Here is an 18,833-nt window from a genome sequence, read left to right on the forward strand (position 1 = left end):
CGCCGCCTGCCGGGATGCCGCGGGGCGGGGCGGGCAGCGGCAGCACTGCAAGCAGTAGTAGCAGCAGCAGCAGCACTAGTAGTAGCAGCAGCACTACTAGTAGCAGCAGCAGTAGGGGGCGCTGCGGCAGCCACCGCCACGTGCTAGCCCCACGCGCGCCTCCCCCCTCCTCACGCCTCACGCCTCAAGCTATGCCTCCCCTCCAGCCCCACAAAAAAAAATTGGGCTCCCCGACACATACCCCCCCCCCGCCGTGTGGGTGCTGGAGGAGTTGTGAGGTGCTTATCTGTGAGGTGCAGGCATGCCCTGCCCACGCCACGGGTGCCGTCAGGCTGCCATGTCACACACTCATGCTCCACACGCCGCTGCCTCAGCGCTGTTTACACCCCCAGGGTTGCTTCCCGTTTGGGGGAGTTGGTGCAGTGTGAGGTGTCCCACTTGGAAACGGGTGGTCTTTAAGGCTCCTTCCAACCCAAGCCACATAAGACATCATTAATGTGTATAAATATCTAAGGGGAAGGTGTCATGAGGATGGAGCCAGCCTCTTTTCAGTTGTTTCCAGTGACAGGACAAGAGGCAATGGGGACAAACTGAAGTAAAGGACGTTCTGGCTCAATATGAGGGGACACTTCTTTGCTGTGAGGGTAACAGAGCACTGGAACAGGTTGCCCAGAGAGGCTGTGGAGTCTCCTTCTCTGGAGATACTCAAAACCCACCCAGATGCCATCCTGCGCAATGTGCTCTAGGTGATCCTGCTCAGCAGTGGGGTTGGCCTACATGATCTTCAGAGGTCCCTGCCAACCTCAACCATTTTGTGATTCTGCGTGATAATTTTGGGTAGGCCTGTGTAGACCCAGGAGTTGGATTTGATAATCCTTGTAGGTCCCTTACAAATCCGGATATTCTGTGATTCCCCATGCCCATCAAAGACGGAGGGCAGGCCGCCCCAAGGAAAGACGCCAGCCCATGAGATCAGCTCGTTTAATGGTGGCCAAGGACAGACGTGGACGCAGCTGCTGGAGAAGCGTGGGACACGGAGCCCTGCCGGCCCCACACGTGCATGCTGACGTGGGAGCAGCCAGCACTGCCACTACTCTCCGTGGCCTGTGGGAGCTGACATGGGTAATGAGACACGGTTACTAACCCACGGATGGCACAGCGGGGCTCCCGGGGGGACAGCTGCATATGGAGAACATGAAATGCTGGGACCAGGGACATGCAAGCAGTCCTGAAGGGCGTTGATCACAACGGGGTGCAGAAGCTGGGTGAAATGGCTGCTGAGTCCTTCCTTAGGCTTCTCCAGCATTTTTTTTTTTTTTTTTGTGGGCTGCAGCTGGCCGCTGGATTTTGTGGGAGCACAACAGCAGTTGCATGGTAGTCACGACTAACCTGGCATGAGACAAGTAATTGGGGAATTAACTGAAACCCAGGGCCCAGCTGGACCAGACCCTGCTGGAAACCCGCCAGAGCACCTGGGTCTGCAATCCTTCGTGGCCCACAGAAAAGGGCAGAGCTAAGACTAGAGACATTCTGCAGTATGGCAGGTATCTTCTTGAAACCCAGCACCATCCTTTACGAAAGCTTAGGAAAGAGGGCAAGACCTTTTCTATTGACCTTTTAGATGGAATAAGGTAGAAAACATTTATTTTTGCATTTTTCTAAAAAAAGAAAGTCTCACAAGGGTTTGTGAGCATCACTTGCAAGATGCACCCATGGCTGCAACACTCAGGCCTCAGCCATATACACATCTAATATATGCTTGGCTAATATACTGGACAAGACCTTAGGCACTATGCTGTCCTCTGTCATTTACCTCTGTGCTCTACCTTGAGGAACACTTTGATGGCAGGTGGTAGTCACAAACAGTACCTGCCGTTTTCCTCCTGAGGCTGTTGCTTATTTTTAAGAATTCAGCAAACCTACTGATGATTAGTGTCCCTGAACTGCTATCTCCCCGAAACCCAGTTGAAAGGGCAGGTTATAAACAGCTGCGTCGCCCGTGGTCACGGCTCTACCATCAAGTTGAAGCCCTGCTTTTAGCTGAGCAGCACAAATAGCCAGTTGGTGACGTACCACAACGCAACCTGAGATGCAATGGGGGGGGGAAGAAAAGGCCTTGGAGTTTGGCAGAGGTTCCTGAGTCAGTACTTCTCCTGGCTTTATCAGCTGCTCCAGTGAAGGCCGCTGCTTTCTCCTGCATCCAGGCTGCTTTCCTGGCCTCATGCCACTACTTCAACATGGACCTCTACACTAAAGAAGGGAACGATCCGATTTTTGAATTTCCCTTTTGAGGGGAAAAGAAATACGGGCTTAGTGTCCCAGGGCTGGTGTGTTTTTCATTTCTTTACGATGGGGACATTTTTTTCTCACTTCACACACTTAGCAGCTGTGCTCTAGGCTGCTCTAGAGCTTGAGAGAGTGCAGTGTGTCCTGTCACCTCATGTACATCCTGGAGCAGGGTGATTGCTATCAGATCCTGCATTTGCTGGAAAAAAAAAAAAGTAAAAAAAGAAAAAAGATGTATTTTTAAGCTTATGTTAGGTTAAGCTAATTTTAAGATACCCTGAAAATGCCAATGGAGACGTGAACTGTCAGCTTTGCGAGTTGAGTTAAACAGCCATCATGGCCTACTTTGTTATTTTGGAGTGCTGCCACTATGCTTTGCCCAGTCTGCATTGAAGTTTTGACACCTATGTGCTATCAAAAGGTTACTAAAACCCAACCAGTCTTCCTCCTGCACCCCCCTCTACTAGCTTATGATTCACTACTTCCCCACTGCCTCCTGACTCATGAACTGAAGAGTTCACAGCACCTCTTCGGAATACACCCAAGGTCCAAAGTCAGAGACCAGACCTGGTATTTGGGATCCCTCTAGAAACAAACCCACCCACTAGCACTCACAGTCCAGGCCTCTTCTGCACGCAGCACAGAGGGAAAAAAAAAAAAAAAAAAAAGCTCTGTTTTCACATATTAAAATGCTCCTGCTCCTTGTCACTTCACAGAGTGCACCAGTGCACCTTGTGCCTGTCACATGCTGTGCAGACGCTGATCCACGCAGCACTTCAGCATGTTTACAGCTCCAGAGGCATTTGTGTGGCTTTTCGGGATGCTTCCTCTCTGCAATGCTTCTGCTGGGTTTTGCTAAGCACTCTGTTCCCTCTTGGATTCGAGCATCCTTGTGTGAAGTAGTGCCACGTATGGATTCACAGCATGTTGCAAAGAATGGCTGTCCCATTACACCATGACCAAAATATCTTCTTCTAGGGAGGCTTGGACACTTCAGTTCTGTCTCCAGAAAAGTGGCAGGATCATCTCCTGACAGAGCTCCAGGCTGGCAGGAAGACCTTTCAAATATCAGTCATGAGCAGAGATGAGTCCATCACAACTCCAGGATCTTTTGAGGGCGAAATCCCACTGCTTGACTCAGGTCCCATTTACACACAGACAGCCAAAAGCTTGTAACCTCCATGATCTCTTCTTGTTTGTTTATTTTGGGTAACAGGAACCATTTATTTCTGTGCCAACCATCTCTCCCTGCTAGAGGAAGCAGAATGGCGCTCTGACCTCAGCTGTACAGTCTGCTCTCCTGCTGCAATCGATTCAAATCCCCAGAGCTGCAGTTTTCCATGACGGTTTCCCACACAGTGTGTGAGGATCTCAATCAGGCAATCTATCTCCTTTCCTCCTTGCCAGGACCTGGTTCTGTGCTGCTCATGCAGGCACAGTCTGCCCTGAACCATGTTTTGAACCACGTAACCTCACAGCTAAGGTACATCCACACATCGTGTGCAACATGGAAAGAATCCCCAAACCCAGTACCACCATTGTACAAATGAGCTTTAACATGTACTCTGTGAGCACTCAGTTCTTTGCAGACACCCCAGTAGCCTCTTGAACAGAGATCTAATTGTTGAACTTTGCTTCTCTGTATAAAAATCTGGGACACAGCACAGGCCAGACACCACTCACAAAGCCAGCTGCTGCTAGAAATGCTGCTGTGCTCTGCAGAGAGCTTTACTTTAGGAGGGGTGTGATGGCTTATGCTGAAAATTCAGACAAACTTCACAAGATGGGTAATGTGATTTAGGTCATGCTCAAAGTAGATGTTAGTTCTGAAATTCAGGGACCTCACGGAATTTAACTTCCCTTTCCCACAAAAATATCAGCCTGCCCCAGCCGTGTGGCAAACCTATAGACAAGGAATCTCTCTCCTGGTCTACAACATCTCACCCCTCTTCCTCCTTGCTGGGACTGAGCTGTGCACTGTGTTCAGGGTAGAAAATTACAGTATTTGTAAAATGGAGGAGAATCAAACTGGCTGGGTCAAACAGGATAAAAATCATTTGGGTTGAAAGGTTTCAGATTTAAGCCTCAAAGGCAGTAAGCTGAGAGAAGAGCCTCAATTCACTGCATTGTCTCAGAAGAAGCTGAGAAGATTGGGTTTCAGCTATTCGAAACACTCCTAGCACAGAAATGATGCTAGAAATCCTATAGCCTGCAGGTGAGTCCCAAGGGGGATCTCTCTACCTGTTTCAAACAGAATCCAACTGCATCAGACTTGCATTGAAACTGATTCAAATCTCATTAGGAAAAGGGATAACTATAAACAAACAAATAGCCTTCCCTGCTTGGGTTAATTCACTGCCTGCAGTTCAGCACCCTTTCTGACAGCGTCCTTGCATGTCGTTGCCTGGGTGTTCAGCCAGCCAGCTTTGAAATGACCTCAGGAAACTGAATTCCCAGTGTTCCTGGATTTATGCATCCTGTGATGCAAGAGAGCTTGTTCCTTTCCATGGAAAAGAGGAGGAACAAGGGAAAGGAGTCACCTATTTGGAGCTGAGCTAAGGCACTAATTACGCAGTGGGTGAGGAAAGAAGAAACACAGCAGGAGGAGGAAAACTTTCCAACTACGACGTCCTGGAAGACCATCGTACTCTTCACTCAACTGCCTTAAAAAAAACCCACAATGTTATCGCTATAGAAAAGGAGGAGCTAATACAGTATTATAGTATCCCTGTTGGGGTTTCATCGTAAGGTTATCTTGCTGTTCTCCCAGAGAGATTTGTTTCAGGTATCAAAGTCACATGAGCTGTTTCTAAAGTGGATTTTGGTGAATGCAGGCAGAGTTGTCTCAGCAGCTCTGGCTCATCGCTGCTCTGTGTGGATGCCTGTTTTGTTGTTTTTTTTTCCCCATGATTTTCCAGAACAAAAAAGAAGTCTGTCCCTATCACTTTTTGGCATGATACTGAGATAAGCCATCGAACAGTGCTGACCCAGTGGGTGCAGTCTCTCCCTACGCACAGCAGACACATTCCCGTGGTCATCACAGCTTGATAAAGATCGGTGATGGCTGGCTCATCTTCTGCCCAGTGTCAGCGAGGGGGAAAACGCTAGAGATGGCTACATCCACAATTCCTTGGCAGAGTTCTGCATACAGCTTCCTAAGAGACAAGAGAGAGACAGAGTAAGATGCCTGAGCAGGCCAAACCAGCAGGCCCCCAACCTCCTCCTACAGAGGCATGAGTTTTCCCAGTGGGAGCTACAAGATCTCGCTGCTGTTACAGGTAGCTCCAGGGAGGCAAACCAGATGAGGCTGGCATGTCCTGGTATCCTCCCCTCCTACCCCAGCAACTGCCTTCTTTCTCAATGATGCTCCCATTCCCAACACTGCTCTTTGCTGCACAGGAATACAAAACCAATTTCTCTCCATTTACTGTCAAAACAGGCTCCTCAGCAGCATCTCTGCACCCTCAGTCCCCAGACCTGAGTCACCACAAGACGCATGGGGACAAACAACAGCTAAGCACCCCCTGTACCAGTCTCCCAGCTCAGAGAGTTGTGATTACCACAACAGACCCTGTACAAGTGGGGATGCACCCCAGGGGGATTTCTCTGATGGTTCGATGAAACGTTGCAATGGGGTGCAAGTGTGTATATTAACTTGTGAGCTAGGCACAGCGATTTCACAGGACTCCCCTAGAAGGGCTGGAAGGATTTCATCATGGCAGGGTTCACAAAAAGCAGGATTAGGCAGAAGAGAGAAGATGTTTGAGAAATGAGTTAACAACAGCTTCGTTTTCTGATGAAGAAAATACATGTGTAACCTCAGTGAATGTGCTGGCATATGGGACACTTGTAGCACCAAAGCTGTCTTTACTAGAATTAATAATGCCACCTCTGCAGCTGGGGCTACTTAACTGTAAGATGCTTTTTCAGCTCCTGAGTATGTTACTGCTTTCAGAAGACAATTTTTGACCTTTAAATGTGAATTGTGTGATATGGGTGCTATAAATTAGGATAGCCCTGAAAAGGCTGATGACTGGGCTGCCTGATAGGTTGGCCCTGTATTTCTTCTCTAGTATGAGTGATGACCTAATCTAATCTGCATCTAATGTAGATTAATATTATGTAAATATTATTATTATTATATATAACACATATTTATATGTATGTATAAAAATTATATGTTAGATATAGTAATGTAGATAACGTAGAACAGCCTTTTCTGTTCTGCTGAGTTTGTATATAATAAAGATGCCTATTTAGCAAAGATTTCTAGTCTTTCAGTCATCTCACTCGCATAATAAAGCACCTCTCACTGTGCCTGTTCAAGATGTTTGTGGCTAGAGTTGCCTGGCTGTCCCAGCTTCCCTGTGGCTGGTGGAGGCTTTGATTCAAGTTCTGCAGCACCTATGGTGTGTTCTGGGGTCCTAATGCCTGCAAATTCAGTCACCCACTTCCAGCTGCTGCCTTTAATGCTACTCATTTATTCTGTGTTCAGGCGAAGACCATCCACCACTAGCTCCACAAGAGAGGCCGAGAAATCACCTGAGTTTCAAGGCATTAATTCTGCAACGTGTCAATAAAAACAACCCAAGTCACATTCAAATCCAATTGTCCAGAAATTGAGTATCAGGTATGGATTTGCATGGGAAAGCCCCATTCCACTCACTTTCTTCCACCTTTTTCACTTTTGTGTGAGCCATGTGAATGGTGGCATCACAAATGTATAACAGAAACTGACTACTCACTGGGCACAAGCTGGAGCCCCGTTGACTTCTATGAGCCAGACTTTCAGCTCCTCATCAACCATGAAGTCAAAGCCAAAGAGCTGGAAGCTCTGGTAGTGAAGATGCTTTGTGCTGATTGCAGGCTCTATACACATAAGGCAGCTTCTGTGACGGGAAAAATAGAAACGTGAGATTAAAAGCCCTGTGGACACACTGTTTGCACTGCAGCTTCTGAAGCCATGTGCATGGTGCAGGTAAGTGGAAGGCTCCCCCATTGCCTTGGGACTGCTTGGAGCATCAAGTGGATGGGGCAACACTTTCTGACACCGATGAGAAAACAAGCAGGCAGTGCCCCCCCGCAGTCCCTTCAGGCCTGCCTTGTGCCTGGTATCTGGGTGTCATTTTATCAGCCCCCAAATTACGTTAATTACAACACACATCATGGCAACCAGGTCCCTGCAAACATCAAAACATTTGTGGACAGTCCAAAAAACCCTAAAACAGCCCTGAGTTAACACCCAAAGAGCTGGAGAGCAGCATCCACCCTCACCACTAGATTAGGCAAGGGGAAAAAGAGGATCAGCAGTTAGAGCCTGAAGCAGAAGGCAGATCCACAAAGAGCTGCACCAGGCCCCCAGGGAACTGCCACTCAGAGCTCATTTGCCACTGAGACCCTCAAAGATCGTGTCATGTCATTTTGGTGTAACAGCAACAGGGAATTTGCAAAGAAAACTCTGCCATGGAGGATCAGTATTTCATACCTGGTTTCTCTGCATTGCCATGATCTCTCCAGGTAATTTACTCAGTGCCCAGGAAGCAGCTGATAGTGCTAGCTGGCTCTGCTTGGGCTGAAGCTCACTCCAGACACAGCCAACAAAATGCACACACACTGACACATACTCTTCAGAGAACAACATCTATAGAGTCCCTCATTTGCTGTTTCACTGGGCAATGACATTGTGTTTTTTTTTTCTGGATTTGTCTTTAGTTTACCTCTGGGTCAAAACCCCTGATTCATGCAAATTAATTCCTTCTCCTGTCCATCTCCTTCCCCAGGTGTGTTCACACAGATTCCCTGTCACTGAAGGGTTACGTACCCCTGCGCAACAGGCAGCTGGTTACCTTATTATGTGTTTGATTTGCAGTAAGATGCTATTCTCAAGCGTTGTGTTCAGGGCATCCATCAGATACTGGTTGAACTCCTCGAAGAACATTTCATTCCCTTCCTCATACCGCCCGTAGTTTTTGGAATATTCCTTCTGAATGCAGTGATTGGTCAAGTGGCAGGTTTTGTCCTGGAAATTAGCACTGTTATATGGTTCGGAAGAGGTCCGCAGGACACCCTCTCTGTAGAGGTAGATATTATATTGATGATCCACGAGAACCCAGCTCCTAGAGGGGAAGAGAACAAACTCAAGTCTCAGTTTAAAAAAGAAACTACACAGAAATGCAAACCAGTATTACAAAATCCAGGCAGAAAAGGTTACCTGATGTCGAACTTGCGATGCCCTGGCTCCAAAAGAAGAGGCTTCTCCAGGTATTTCTGGATCACGTGCACTTGTCCCTGCTCATCGATGAAGTCCAGGAGCTCTCCAGCCTCTGAAGATATCATGATCCCTTCCCCTGACACAGAAAGATAAAGAAAAAATCAGGCGGAGGATCTTTGCTGGAGCTCTTTCTGGGCCCAAGTGAACTGTGGATCATTCCCATGGAAAACCAAGCATCACATGAGAACTCATGGCCCCTGGGCTGCCCGGTGCCTGAGCAATGTCATGTTAGCTCATTGTCATGCCATAAATTGGCAGATGTATCTCCCCTTTTCCATGCCATAGGACATTTGGTTCCCTTCCAGCTGGAGCTAACGTAGATGGAAACCAAGGGTACTGAGATGGCATGGTCTGCCTGGGGCCTGTGTGCAGGGGACAGCTATTTAGGTGTGAGCAGATGCAGAGCAATCGGGGACCTTGGCAAGACGTGAGGCAGCTGCTTTGTTGGGAGAATTTTTCTTTTCTGGCATGTTTTTTTTTTTTTTTTTATTTTTCCAGCTGGGCTTGGCAGGGAGGGGCATTTAGCACTTTTTAAGTTTTCTTCTGCTTTTCCCTGTTTTTCAGCAGTTTGAAGAGAAGGGGCTTTGGCAGCTTGTGAGATTTTTCTTTATTTTGTTTCTTTGGGGAGGGAGGTTTGTTTTCATCCTATACTAAGACTTTCTTCCCCTGCCTGGCTTTTCTGTCTGCCAGAAGCAGACACACAAACAGTGTTCCCCTGCTCACTGACTCCATTTAAGTTACTATTGAAATCATCACTGAATTAGGAAAAGAACTGTTTCAAAATGCTCATCCATGTAGTCAGTGTTTTCCCCTTCTATGGAGACTCTTCATTAAAGAATTCAGATGTGTCTTTTACATACTGCCACATTTTGGCTGAAGCTGTCGCTGTTCATTTCTTGCACAAGTCCAGACATGAAATCACTGCTGCAGAGCAGTGAAGAGGGAACAGATCCCTTCTGGGATTTGATAAAGGGATGGCACGGTGCCACTGAAGGATAAACCAGCTCAGGTAAAATTATCTAACACCTGTCTGGCACTGTGGCCTGTTGTTAAGCATTTAATTAACCTTTTAGACTAAAGCTGATAATTTACTCTTAATTTTGTGATTTTTTTTTCTTTTTTAGGAAATACTGAGTGGAAAGAAGTAAATGCTCTTCAGTGGGGCACCAGTAGGATAACAGTGGTTTGGAGCATACCTGTGAGTCACTAGCTTCCCAGCCTTCCCTAGCATTCCTAGCATTAAGTCAGGACATCCTAAACCTTTAGTTTTCCTTTTACTGATGGACAACCAAGCTTCTCCTAGAATTCTCCCGAATCAGGGGCTGTCTCTGAACTGAAATTGCCTCAGCAATTAATGCTGACAAGCTTTCTGCTTCATCAGAAGTAATCCCCAGACATTTAAACGGCTCTCTAGAAGATTAGCGTGAGGCTCTCTTTCCACTTTAATTCCCATCCTGAGTTCTGCAGCACAGTGATGAATACAAAAAGTTACTTTGCTTTAATGCAGAAAAGAAGACAGGATCACGCTTAAATAAAGTACGTATAGAGTTTAAACCTCCCCATGCTGCAGTGAGTAACAGCCATGGCCTTTTCAGTTTTCCAGACTGATTCTTTGCCAGACAGTTACACTGCACAGGCACATTTCCCATCAGTGGCGTGACGAAAGGACTCATCTCCCTTCCTCCTTGATGAAATACACATACTCTTCTGATGCTTCTCAGTAACAGAGCCATGAAAGCAGAGCAGTGAGGAAAGCCTGCACAAATGAGTTGTATCACGCAGCCCTCCTGCAGCCACCTCTGGCTTTCATGTTTCCTGATGATTTTTATAAAACTGCTTCAGAAGTGACTCTGCAAATATGAGTAGTATTTGTGGGCCTGTTCCCTTTGAAAAGACCAGGTCCTTCCATGGGCTGGGCTCTGCGCACACAGCAAGGCGAGTTTTCATAATGAAATTCTGAGAGCGTGCCAGTGATACTGCTGTAACTGGCAGATAGGATAATTACCAAAGCATTACATCCATAGCTGTGTCCAGCTCTATCTTCCTAATAGCTCATTATTTCTGTACAGCAAGCTGTGCAATGACCCTGGAAAAAGGAAGGGCACGTTATCACCTGGGTAGCTATTGCCTTATTCAAATGAAAGAGAAATACAGGTACTGCATTGCTCTGCTTGGGGCTGCCCAGGGCCTGGATGTGATTTGGGTACACTGCGCTCACAGCTGCTCAGTCAGTCTCTCAGTGTGACCATGGGAGGGACATTGGCACCAGGTTTTTGGGTTTGGGTGGAAGACAAACAATGGTATTTCTGCCCAGCTGAAATCAGGCTTGGCTGCAGCATGGACGTGCTTGTCACTGTTCTGGAAGACTGCTCTCCTGTCCATTGTCCTCCTCCCCATGCCCCGTTGTGCTCCCCATCTCTTGCAGTCCACATTCCCTTGGCCTGCTGGGCCCTGCTGCCTTCCCCTGCAGCAAGTATTTTGAGGTGCATGACTAGAAAAAAAGGGGAGTTCTTTCACTGCCATCTGTGTCCTAATTAGCATGTGCATGTTACTGTTTGTCAGGAGCCTGATGCCACCAAACAGAAAAAGGAGAGCCCTGTGGTGGCATGACTGGCATGGACTAGGTAGGCGAAACCATTCACAGACAGGCTCAATATTAGCTGGGCTCAGCCAAGCCCCAGGACTCTATTGATCAAGTAAGGGGTAAGGAATGAGAAGGTGGCTCATTCTGCTGAAAAACGAACCTTTGGCACCAGCTGAGGACTTGGCGATCCACACGTTGCCTTCTTTGCCTTCCCGCCGCCTGTTGTAAGCTGCCAAGAAGACCTCCCTCTCATCTGTCCTTGTGTTGTTTATGAGATGGCGAATTCCGTTCTGTGCCGGAGCCACGGGGGTCTTCAGGTTGGTTGGGTAAATCACATAGGACTCGGGGAACCACGTGCAGGACTCCGATAGCTCAGGGCTCGTCTTGATTAGCCTGGGTGAAGAGATACAGGCTGTTAATCTCCAGATTGTTAATCTCCAGAGTGACCCGCGAGGACATAATTTCCTAAGTACAAGTCATCATTACCTGGGCTCTGGTAATGAATAGCATCTTACAGACAGCCTGTACTAAATAATTATATTCTCTTTAGACCCTTGAAATTAGGGTCTTTTTAAAGAGATCACAGTAACCTTAAGCTGCAACAATGCACTCCTCCTGGAACCAGACCTGCAAGCTTTTGTTAAATATTTTGTACTTTACATATCACGAAGCAATCAGTAGAGAAGTTTCCACGTAATTAGAACTTGTAGTGAGTTCCCTGCCCCGTCTCTGCACGAGGCCACTGAGGAGGCGTGATTGCTACCGCGAAACGGGGCAGGAAGGAAGCTGTGATAACAGCAGGCAAAGGGGAAGCCAGAGCAGTAATGCTCTCTGGGCTGCTGCTCAGCTTGTGACCCCTTTCCCCCTGAGATCAGAGCAGGCGTCCCAGATGGGGACGGAGACCATGGGGAACATGCTGAAGGCAAGGACAGAGCTACACATTTCCTGTTCTGAGGTGCCTGGGATCCCCTTTGCATTACGCAGTCTCTGTTCCCTGTGGCAGATACTCCCTCCTACAGGCAGTTATGCCTAGAGGTGCCAGCAAACTCCTGTCAGTGGGGCTCAGGCCTGTTTTCTTTCAGAGTCCAGGGAGGTGCCTGCCTCTGTGAATGCTCATTCTGTGTTTTGCGGAAGGCCAAAAGCAGAGCTAACCATATGCTGACTTTCTGTGTGCATCCTCTGTTGAAATGGCAGTCTGTCAGTGACACCCTGGGATTCCCCTGTCAGAGGAATGTCACTTCTGGTCCCTTGGTTTTGTAAGTGGCTTGATATATTTTTGACCCCAGAGTACAAGTCAGCCAAGCTTCAGGAGAGAAAAACAGACACTAACTTGTAATCAGATGCTTGAAGGAGGCCAAGAGCTCTGACATGAAGATGCCCTAATGACTGCAGAGTTTGCACAAGGAGTGAGGTTATCTACAGTGAAAGCTCACCCCCATTTCCCCAGGAGACCATGGCACAGCTGGCCATGCAGAAATAACTCCCAGAGCCAGGTCTTCCTCAAGATGTCTCCAGACATTTGCTTGACCAACAAATCTGATTAACTAAATGAATATTAGTGCCTCATCGCTGTATGAATCAGAGGACGAGAGGAGTAGGTTTTAATTAAGTAGCTACAAGGAGAAAGAACAGATACGGTTTGTTGTTTGTTTTTTTTTTCCTTTGATTTGGCTGTAAGCTGTAGCTCCTGTCTGTCTGATTCAATACACTCTGTGGTTTCAAGATGTAATTCAATGGAAATGTCATTTCCCCTGAAGTTACAAAGAGGTCATTGTGCACCCAGATATCTGCCCAGACCAGCACAGAAGTCTGAAGACACCACGTGCAGGGACACCCCAGGGCAGCTGTTCTGTGAAATACCCTTACAACAGGTTCAGCAGTTGCCAAGAGTTAGAAGAAAAATTGCTACGAATGCCCTGCAACATTTCAGTGAATTCCTTACTTCACCAGGGATGCTTTGCGGCACAGCTTGTCTGCTCCCCTGTAGTAATTCACCAGCTGCACAAGTCCAGGTTCGTGGCCTGCAACAGAAAATTGAAAAGTCAGGCAAACTTCTCAATTACTGGAGGAAAAACATGCGCTTGGTGCAAAGGATCTGTGCAGCAGAGAAGAAAAAGAAGCTGTTTCCTTGCCTTCCATCAAAGAAACAGGCTCTCAGCTGGTACTGGCTCCAGCATTTTCTTTCTATCAGGGAAGAAAAACCATGCTTTTATTCAAGTCTGTTTTGAGCATGCCGCTTCCATTTTCCAAAAGAAAATAACCATTTCCTAATTCACACTGGGAGCGGGCAGAGCTACTCAAAAATGTTCTCCATTTGCTGGTGGCAGTTTTTAAGAGCCAGGATTTCAGTTACTCTTAAGTGCAGTAGGAAGATGCAGAGATGCAGGGAAGTACACCATGACACAAAGATCTTAGGAAACGACCTTGGTTTTTTTTTTGTTTTGTTTTTTTTTTTTTGCATTTACAGCAGGATTCTCTTTTGGCTCAGATAAAGGGCTGGGAAATGTTATAAGGCATTCCCCAAGGGGTAATGCAGGTCTGGGCAGCAGCACACAGCCTCCCCCAGAACACGGATGTGCAACAGGTGAACGATGCCCGAGGCAATACTTGGGGCCCTGGTGACAACAACCAACATCCATAGGGAAAATATGACAGAAAACCACTCTGGTTTGAAGCAAGACCTAGGAGGACCAGAGGGACCCCCAAGCATGACAGTTACTTGTATCTTTGCCTTCTTTTTTCAAACAAATGCTTGTGGGAGTTATTTAGACCCTTAAACAGCATTCAGAGCTTTAGTTGCCCTCTGCAGTAATTGCCTGGAAAAAAAGGCCCAGAGCAAACATGAACCTAAAGACCAGACAGCTGCGAGATCACAGACAGTGAATATCTATTTCAACCCTAAAACCATGGCCTTGACCTGGCTCATTATTTTATTCACAGATCTTTAAGTATGAAAAACAGCTGAAAGATCTGTAAGCCAGGTACAGTCAGCACTGCCACGCACCAATTTACTGAAAGAAATTAGTAAAATTTCTCTCAAATTTCTTCCTGTTTCAAGCTTACTGATTTGCTTGCTTCTCAGGGCATCCGAGGTAGCAGGGCATCAGAAATGCTCAGCCCCTGTTGGTTTGCTGAGCATCTCTGGAGCAGTGGCCTGTGCCGTGGGGGCTGGTGGCTAGCAAGGATGGAAAGGGAACGGGTTCTTGTGCACACCGAGGTCTGCTCTGTGCATTTAATGGGGTTAATAAGCTGTCAAGGCACCGAGTGAACTGGTGATCCTCCAGTGGCCAGCAGAGCCCAGCATCTTCTGCTCTGTCAGGCCTCTGCAGCCTGCTCCTCCTTTGTCTCCCCTTAGCACAAGCTGCTTTTATGCAAGATACAGGCTTTGATGCCAACACTCACCGCATAAAGACACAATCAGCCCAAGGAGTAGGAAACCAGCGAGTGCTTGTGGCCCGCCAGCAGCAGTGGCTCCCCCACCACTCCCCCATGACACACGATCTAGCTCAGCCCTTTGGAAGGCACTGCCCTACAACTCCCCGAAACAGTGCCTGTTTCAAGCAGAGCCTTTAGGAGAACCCAACCCAGCCAGCCTGCGTGCAACAGCTGCTCAGAGGGACAGCTTCAGGAAGAGATTCCAGAGAAGGCAGAGATTTTTCGAAGATGTACCAAAATAACTGTGTTTATTTATTTATTTATTTATTTGGTCTTAATCTACTGATTTCAGGCAACCAGCTCCTGCTATAAGAGGATGGGTTACAGAAGTCAGTGCCAAAGGTTGGTCCCTCTCTAAGAAAAAATTTTTAGGTACCCTGTCATATGACATACTGAGGGACCTGCTGAAGCCTTTCCATCATCCCAGGGTTCTTCTCTAGGGTGGAAGGGGTTAGTAAGATGTTGCCCTGAGCTGGGCATGCTGTTCTGTTCTTTGCTGGCTGCAGCACGTGTGAGCATCCTCACTGCTCGAGCCTCTCCCAGGGTTCCCCTGCCTCCTGCAAACACCCCGGCACTGGGAGGTGACCAGATGGCACTGCCATGTGTCGGGGACTTTCCAGTCACAAGCGTGTGTGTATGTGTGTGTGTGTGTGTGTGGAGACAGGGGGAGTGGTGCTGGAGCTGCTGACTTACTGATCTGACAGCGCAGGGGTGATCAAGTGGTGCCGGGCTTGATCTGCATGAAAGGGGCTGCAAAAGCAGTCCTGCCCCCAAGCTGCTGGGGCAGGGGGGGCTCCAGCTAGCTCTGATATTTCTGCATCCAGAAGCACTGCTGCAAAATCACCCCAGGATGGAGGAAACTGAGGCCAAGGAGAGGGAGGACTGCAGAAGGGAAACACGCTGCGGTGCTGGGGTCACCCCAAACCTGCTCCGACATGCTGGGGACAGGAGCCAGCACAGGGCCAGCCCAGCAGCTGGCACTCTGCACGGACACCCACCAGCCATGGGCAATGACAGTGCATCTCTGCTCCCCGCCGCACCCCACAACGCTGCCAGCGCCTGGCGTGGCTCTGCCTGCTCGTGGGCAGCGCACGGCACTGTCTGGTGGGGTAGGGGACAAGCAGCAAGGCTGGCAGGGGACAAACCCACCTAGGGAAGCTCCCAGGGCTTGCTCGGCCACAGCCACGCATGCTGGCAGAAGGGGATGAGCAGGAGGGGAGAAGAAAGGGGGGGTGGCCTGGCATTACATGCGCACAGCCTCCACGATAACTCTCCCCCTGCCCCCCAAGCAGGGACCAGACGTGCTGTCACCCTCGCCAAGACCCTGCAGAGCAACAGCAAAAAAAAAAAAAGCCTCAAGTGTTTATCTGCAGGCAGGCTGAGAAGTGGGGGTGTCGTGACCCCGCTAGACAGCCCTGGGGATGGCGGGGACCCTGAGGCCAGCGTCCTCAGCACGCGGGGAGCCAAACAAAGGGAGTGTCCCGCTGCGGGGTGCGAGCCCCCGCTGCCAGCATCCCACTCCCCAGGCTGGGCTGGGTATTTTGGGGGGCATCGCAGATGCTGTCCTGGAGGGTGATCCTTCGATCCTTCGAGGCCTGGTGAGGGGCAGCAGGGGCTGTTCATTTTCGGGCTGTGCCGGTTTCGGGACAGAGCCTGTTCCAGGGCTGGAAGGGGCCGCGGGGAGACCCCCGCTGCTGCCCCTTTGTTCCTGGCGATGCGGGTTGGGGTTGGGGTGGCCGCGGGGTCCCTGCGGCAAGGAGCCCGCTGTCTGGGGCCAGCTGTCCCCGAGGGGCTGCAGCCACTGCCCAAGGGACCAGGAGACACCAGGGCACAGCCAGGCGATGCCCCACAGGCTATGGGGGACCCCATGGGACTCACCCTGCCCGCAGAGGTGCCGGGGGGGTGCCGAGCCCCGCTGCCCGGGGGTAGGGGGGGACACCCCCGACAACACCGCACCCTGCTCCGGCACGGCAGCACCGAGCCAGCCCTTACCCAGCCTGCCGAAGGGGAGCCGGTTCCTCTCGCCCAGCATCAGGTTGAAGCGGGGGTTGTCCTTCCTGAGCCGCCTCCACTGCCCGCTGGCCAGGAGCAGCCGGGAGACCTCGGCGTAGACGCTGCTGTTCTCGTCCCGCACCACGAAGGTGTACATGGCGGCGGGCGGGGGAAACACCCCCGGACCCTTTACCCGACCCTACCCCGGGGACCCGCCGGCTTCCCCAGGCCCATGGGGCCCCGCCGCAGCTTAGGCAGGGCCCTGCTCGGCCACCGGCACCGCCACCTCCTCCTCCTCCTCCTCCCGTCCTGGCTCCGCATGGCCGGGGCCGCCCGCCCCTGCGCGCCGCCGGGCTGAGCTCATCGCGGGGAGGGACCGCGCCGGGCCCCGCGGCTGGCGGGGCGGGGAGACCCCAAATGGGCTCTACCCCCAGCCCCGGGTGGGGTAGGGGGGGACAGGGAGGGACAAGGGGACACACAGGGGGGAGCTGGCCCTGCCCCTGCACCGCCTTCCCCACGGCGACCCGGAAGCAGAGCGGGTTTTGCAGATTGTAGAAGATGGCGCTTGGGGCGGGTGGTGTGTGTGTGTGTGTGTGTGTGTGTCCCGGCATTGTTTTTCCCCTGGAAAAAGGGGATGGGAGAAGGTTTGGGGATCGGAAAGGTGTGCCCGTGTAGCTCTGGTCTGAGCCTGACACTGCAAGGGCTCCTGTGGGGCACAGCCGTGGGGGAGAGGGAAGGGGTCGTCCACTCTGCTCAGCGCTCCTTAGCCTGTATCAGGGTGCTGAGGGTAGATCGAGGCTGGTCGTGGTGAAACGGAGTGAAAAACAGGTGGCAGAGCAAGGTGGCAAGCGACAAAGGGCCTGGCCACCTCTGGGGGTGATGCTGGCCCCAGGCTGCGAGACAGCGAGGCTGGGGAGCTGTTACACCGACACTTGTCCTTGGTCCATCACACTGCTCAAATCCCGTTTTTCTTCTTGGCATCTTTCAGTTTTCCTGTACTTAACCTTCCCAAGCATTGTTATCTAGTTAGATTTTTTTCTGTTTACTGAAAATGTCTTTCCTTGTAACCATTGCTCCTGTCTTCCTCTTAAACAAGGCTGCAGCCAACTGCACCCATCTCATGTCACAAATTCACAACATGGAGAGTTCAGATATCTTAACAAACCTGTCAGTAATGAAAAGAGAGTTCTTGATTTGGTTAATGCCCCGGTTTCCTTGCAGACCCTATATGAGAAACGCCATCAGCACTGCCTGCTTGTGTTGGTTGCTATAAATCATGATGCATTTCCAACAAATCAACAGTATTTTCCTGAAGAGAACTGAAATGTGTGGTAAATCGGTGATGACCAGCATGCCTTTTCTTTGACAACGTGAGATGATACATGACTCAAGGACAGGGAAATCTTGGTTTAAAAATGGCTCCTCACCTACCTCTTTTTCTTCTGCTAAATTGAGCAAAACGTTCTTAAGGAAATGTTTTCCACCTTATGGACGGTGAAAACAATTAGTGTTTCCAAGTTGTTATAATAAAACACCAATTTTATTAAAAGTCTAAGGAACATAGAAAACACTCAACTGTAGGCCAAATGGGTGATAACAAGATTCAAATGAAGAAGAACTGTCTGACTATTTTGTATCATCTTTGACTGGATGCTGACATGGAGGTTGTTTAAATGGGATGCTAATTCTTACCGACACAAATCTTGGGATACTGAATCCAGTCTTTTTGAAGCTAAAAGGTTTTTCCTGAATACAAAATTGGAACAATCAGAGCTTAATTTACCTCCCCAAGAAAAAAAATAAAAAGGGTTTTAAAGCAATATTATCTCAACTGTGCCATTTAGAAGTAAACCATTTTAATTTGTGTGTGTGTGTGTGTGTGTGTATGTACACCTCTTATATGTGAGGAATGGCCTGTGGGTATGCTTCTGCATGGACAGAGTGGGAATGGTTACCATCAACCCCAGTCATTTGGGATCCCACTTGTCTTCCTTTTGACAAGGCTAAAGTGGTGAGAAATACATTAGGACATTAAATCCCATCCTTCTCCCACTCTGGAGAAAAAATCAACCTTCTTTATTGAAAATTTTCCTGAACTGGCACTGCCAGGTTGTGACAAAGTGAGTTTTGCAGCTTTTCTTTTCCCCTGCTCCTGGATAGCTCAGAAGAAAGTGCTACAACATTATTCTGCTAAGGTTCATCTGGTAACACAGGAGAAACTTCCTTTCTGCTCCGATGGCAGCTAGCAGGATGGATAATATAAGT

At 49.2% G+C, this 18,833-nt stretch overlaps 1 protein-coding gene across 1 annotated transcript; it reads right to left on the minus strand.

Annotated features, from left to right (window-relative positions):
• Positions 1 to 1,014: 1,014 nt before the first annotated feature.
• On the minus strand, positions 1,015 to 16,901 carry TTL (tubulin tyrosine ligase). Its single transcript, XM_084284178.1, has 7 exons — positions 16,569 to 16,901; positions 13,084 to 13,162; positions 11,302 to 11,534; positions 8,498 to 8,633; positions 8,133 to 8,402; positions 7,032 to 7,175; positions 1,015 to 5,441 (listed from the first exon to the last, which is right to left on the minus strand). The coding sequence occupies exons 1-7, from the start codon at positions 16,723 to 16,725 to the stop codon at positions 5,324 to 5,326; spliced, it is 1,137 nt and encodes a 378-aa protein (XP_084140304.1). The 5' UTR covers positions 16,726 to 16,901; the 3' UTR covers positions 1,015 to 5,323.
• Positions 16,902 to 18,833: the final 1,932 nt, after the last annotated feature.

Source organism: Netta rufina (genome assembly GCF_964035555.1).
Source record: "Netta rufina genome assembly, chromosome: 3".
In the NCBI taxonomy this organism is placed as follows: domain Eukaryota; kingdom Metazoa; phylum Chordata; class Aves; order Anseriformes; family Anatidae; genus Netta; species Netta rufina.

What these genes read in the sequence shown, in the direction of transcription:
- TTL (XM_084284178.1), bottom strand. Translation starts at nt 16,725, where the DNA reads ATGTACACCTTCGTGGTGCGGGACGAGAACAGCAGCGTCTACGCCGAG. An exon ending in CAAATCAAACACATAATAAG is followed by an intron (nt 7,176 to 8,132) that starts GTAACCAGCTGC and finishes TTCCCGTCACAG; the next exon opens with AAGCTGCCTTATGTGTATAG. An exon ending in GGGGCTCCAGCTTGTGCCCA is followed by an intron (nt 5,442 to 7,031) that starts GTGAGTAGTCAG and finishes CTTGTCTCTTAG; the next exon opens with GAAGCTGTATGCAGAACTCT.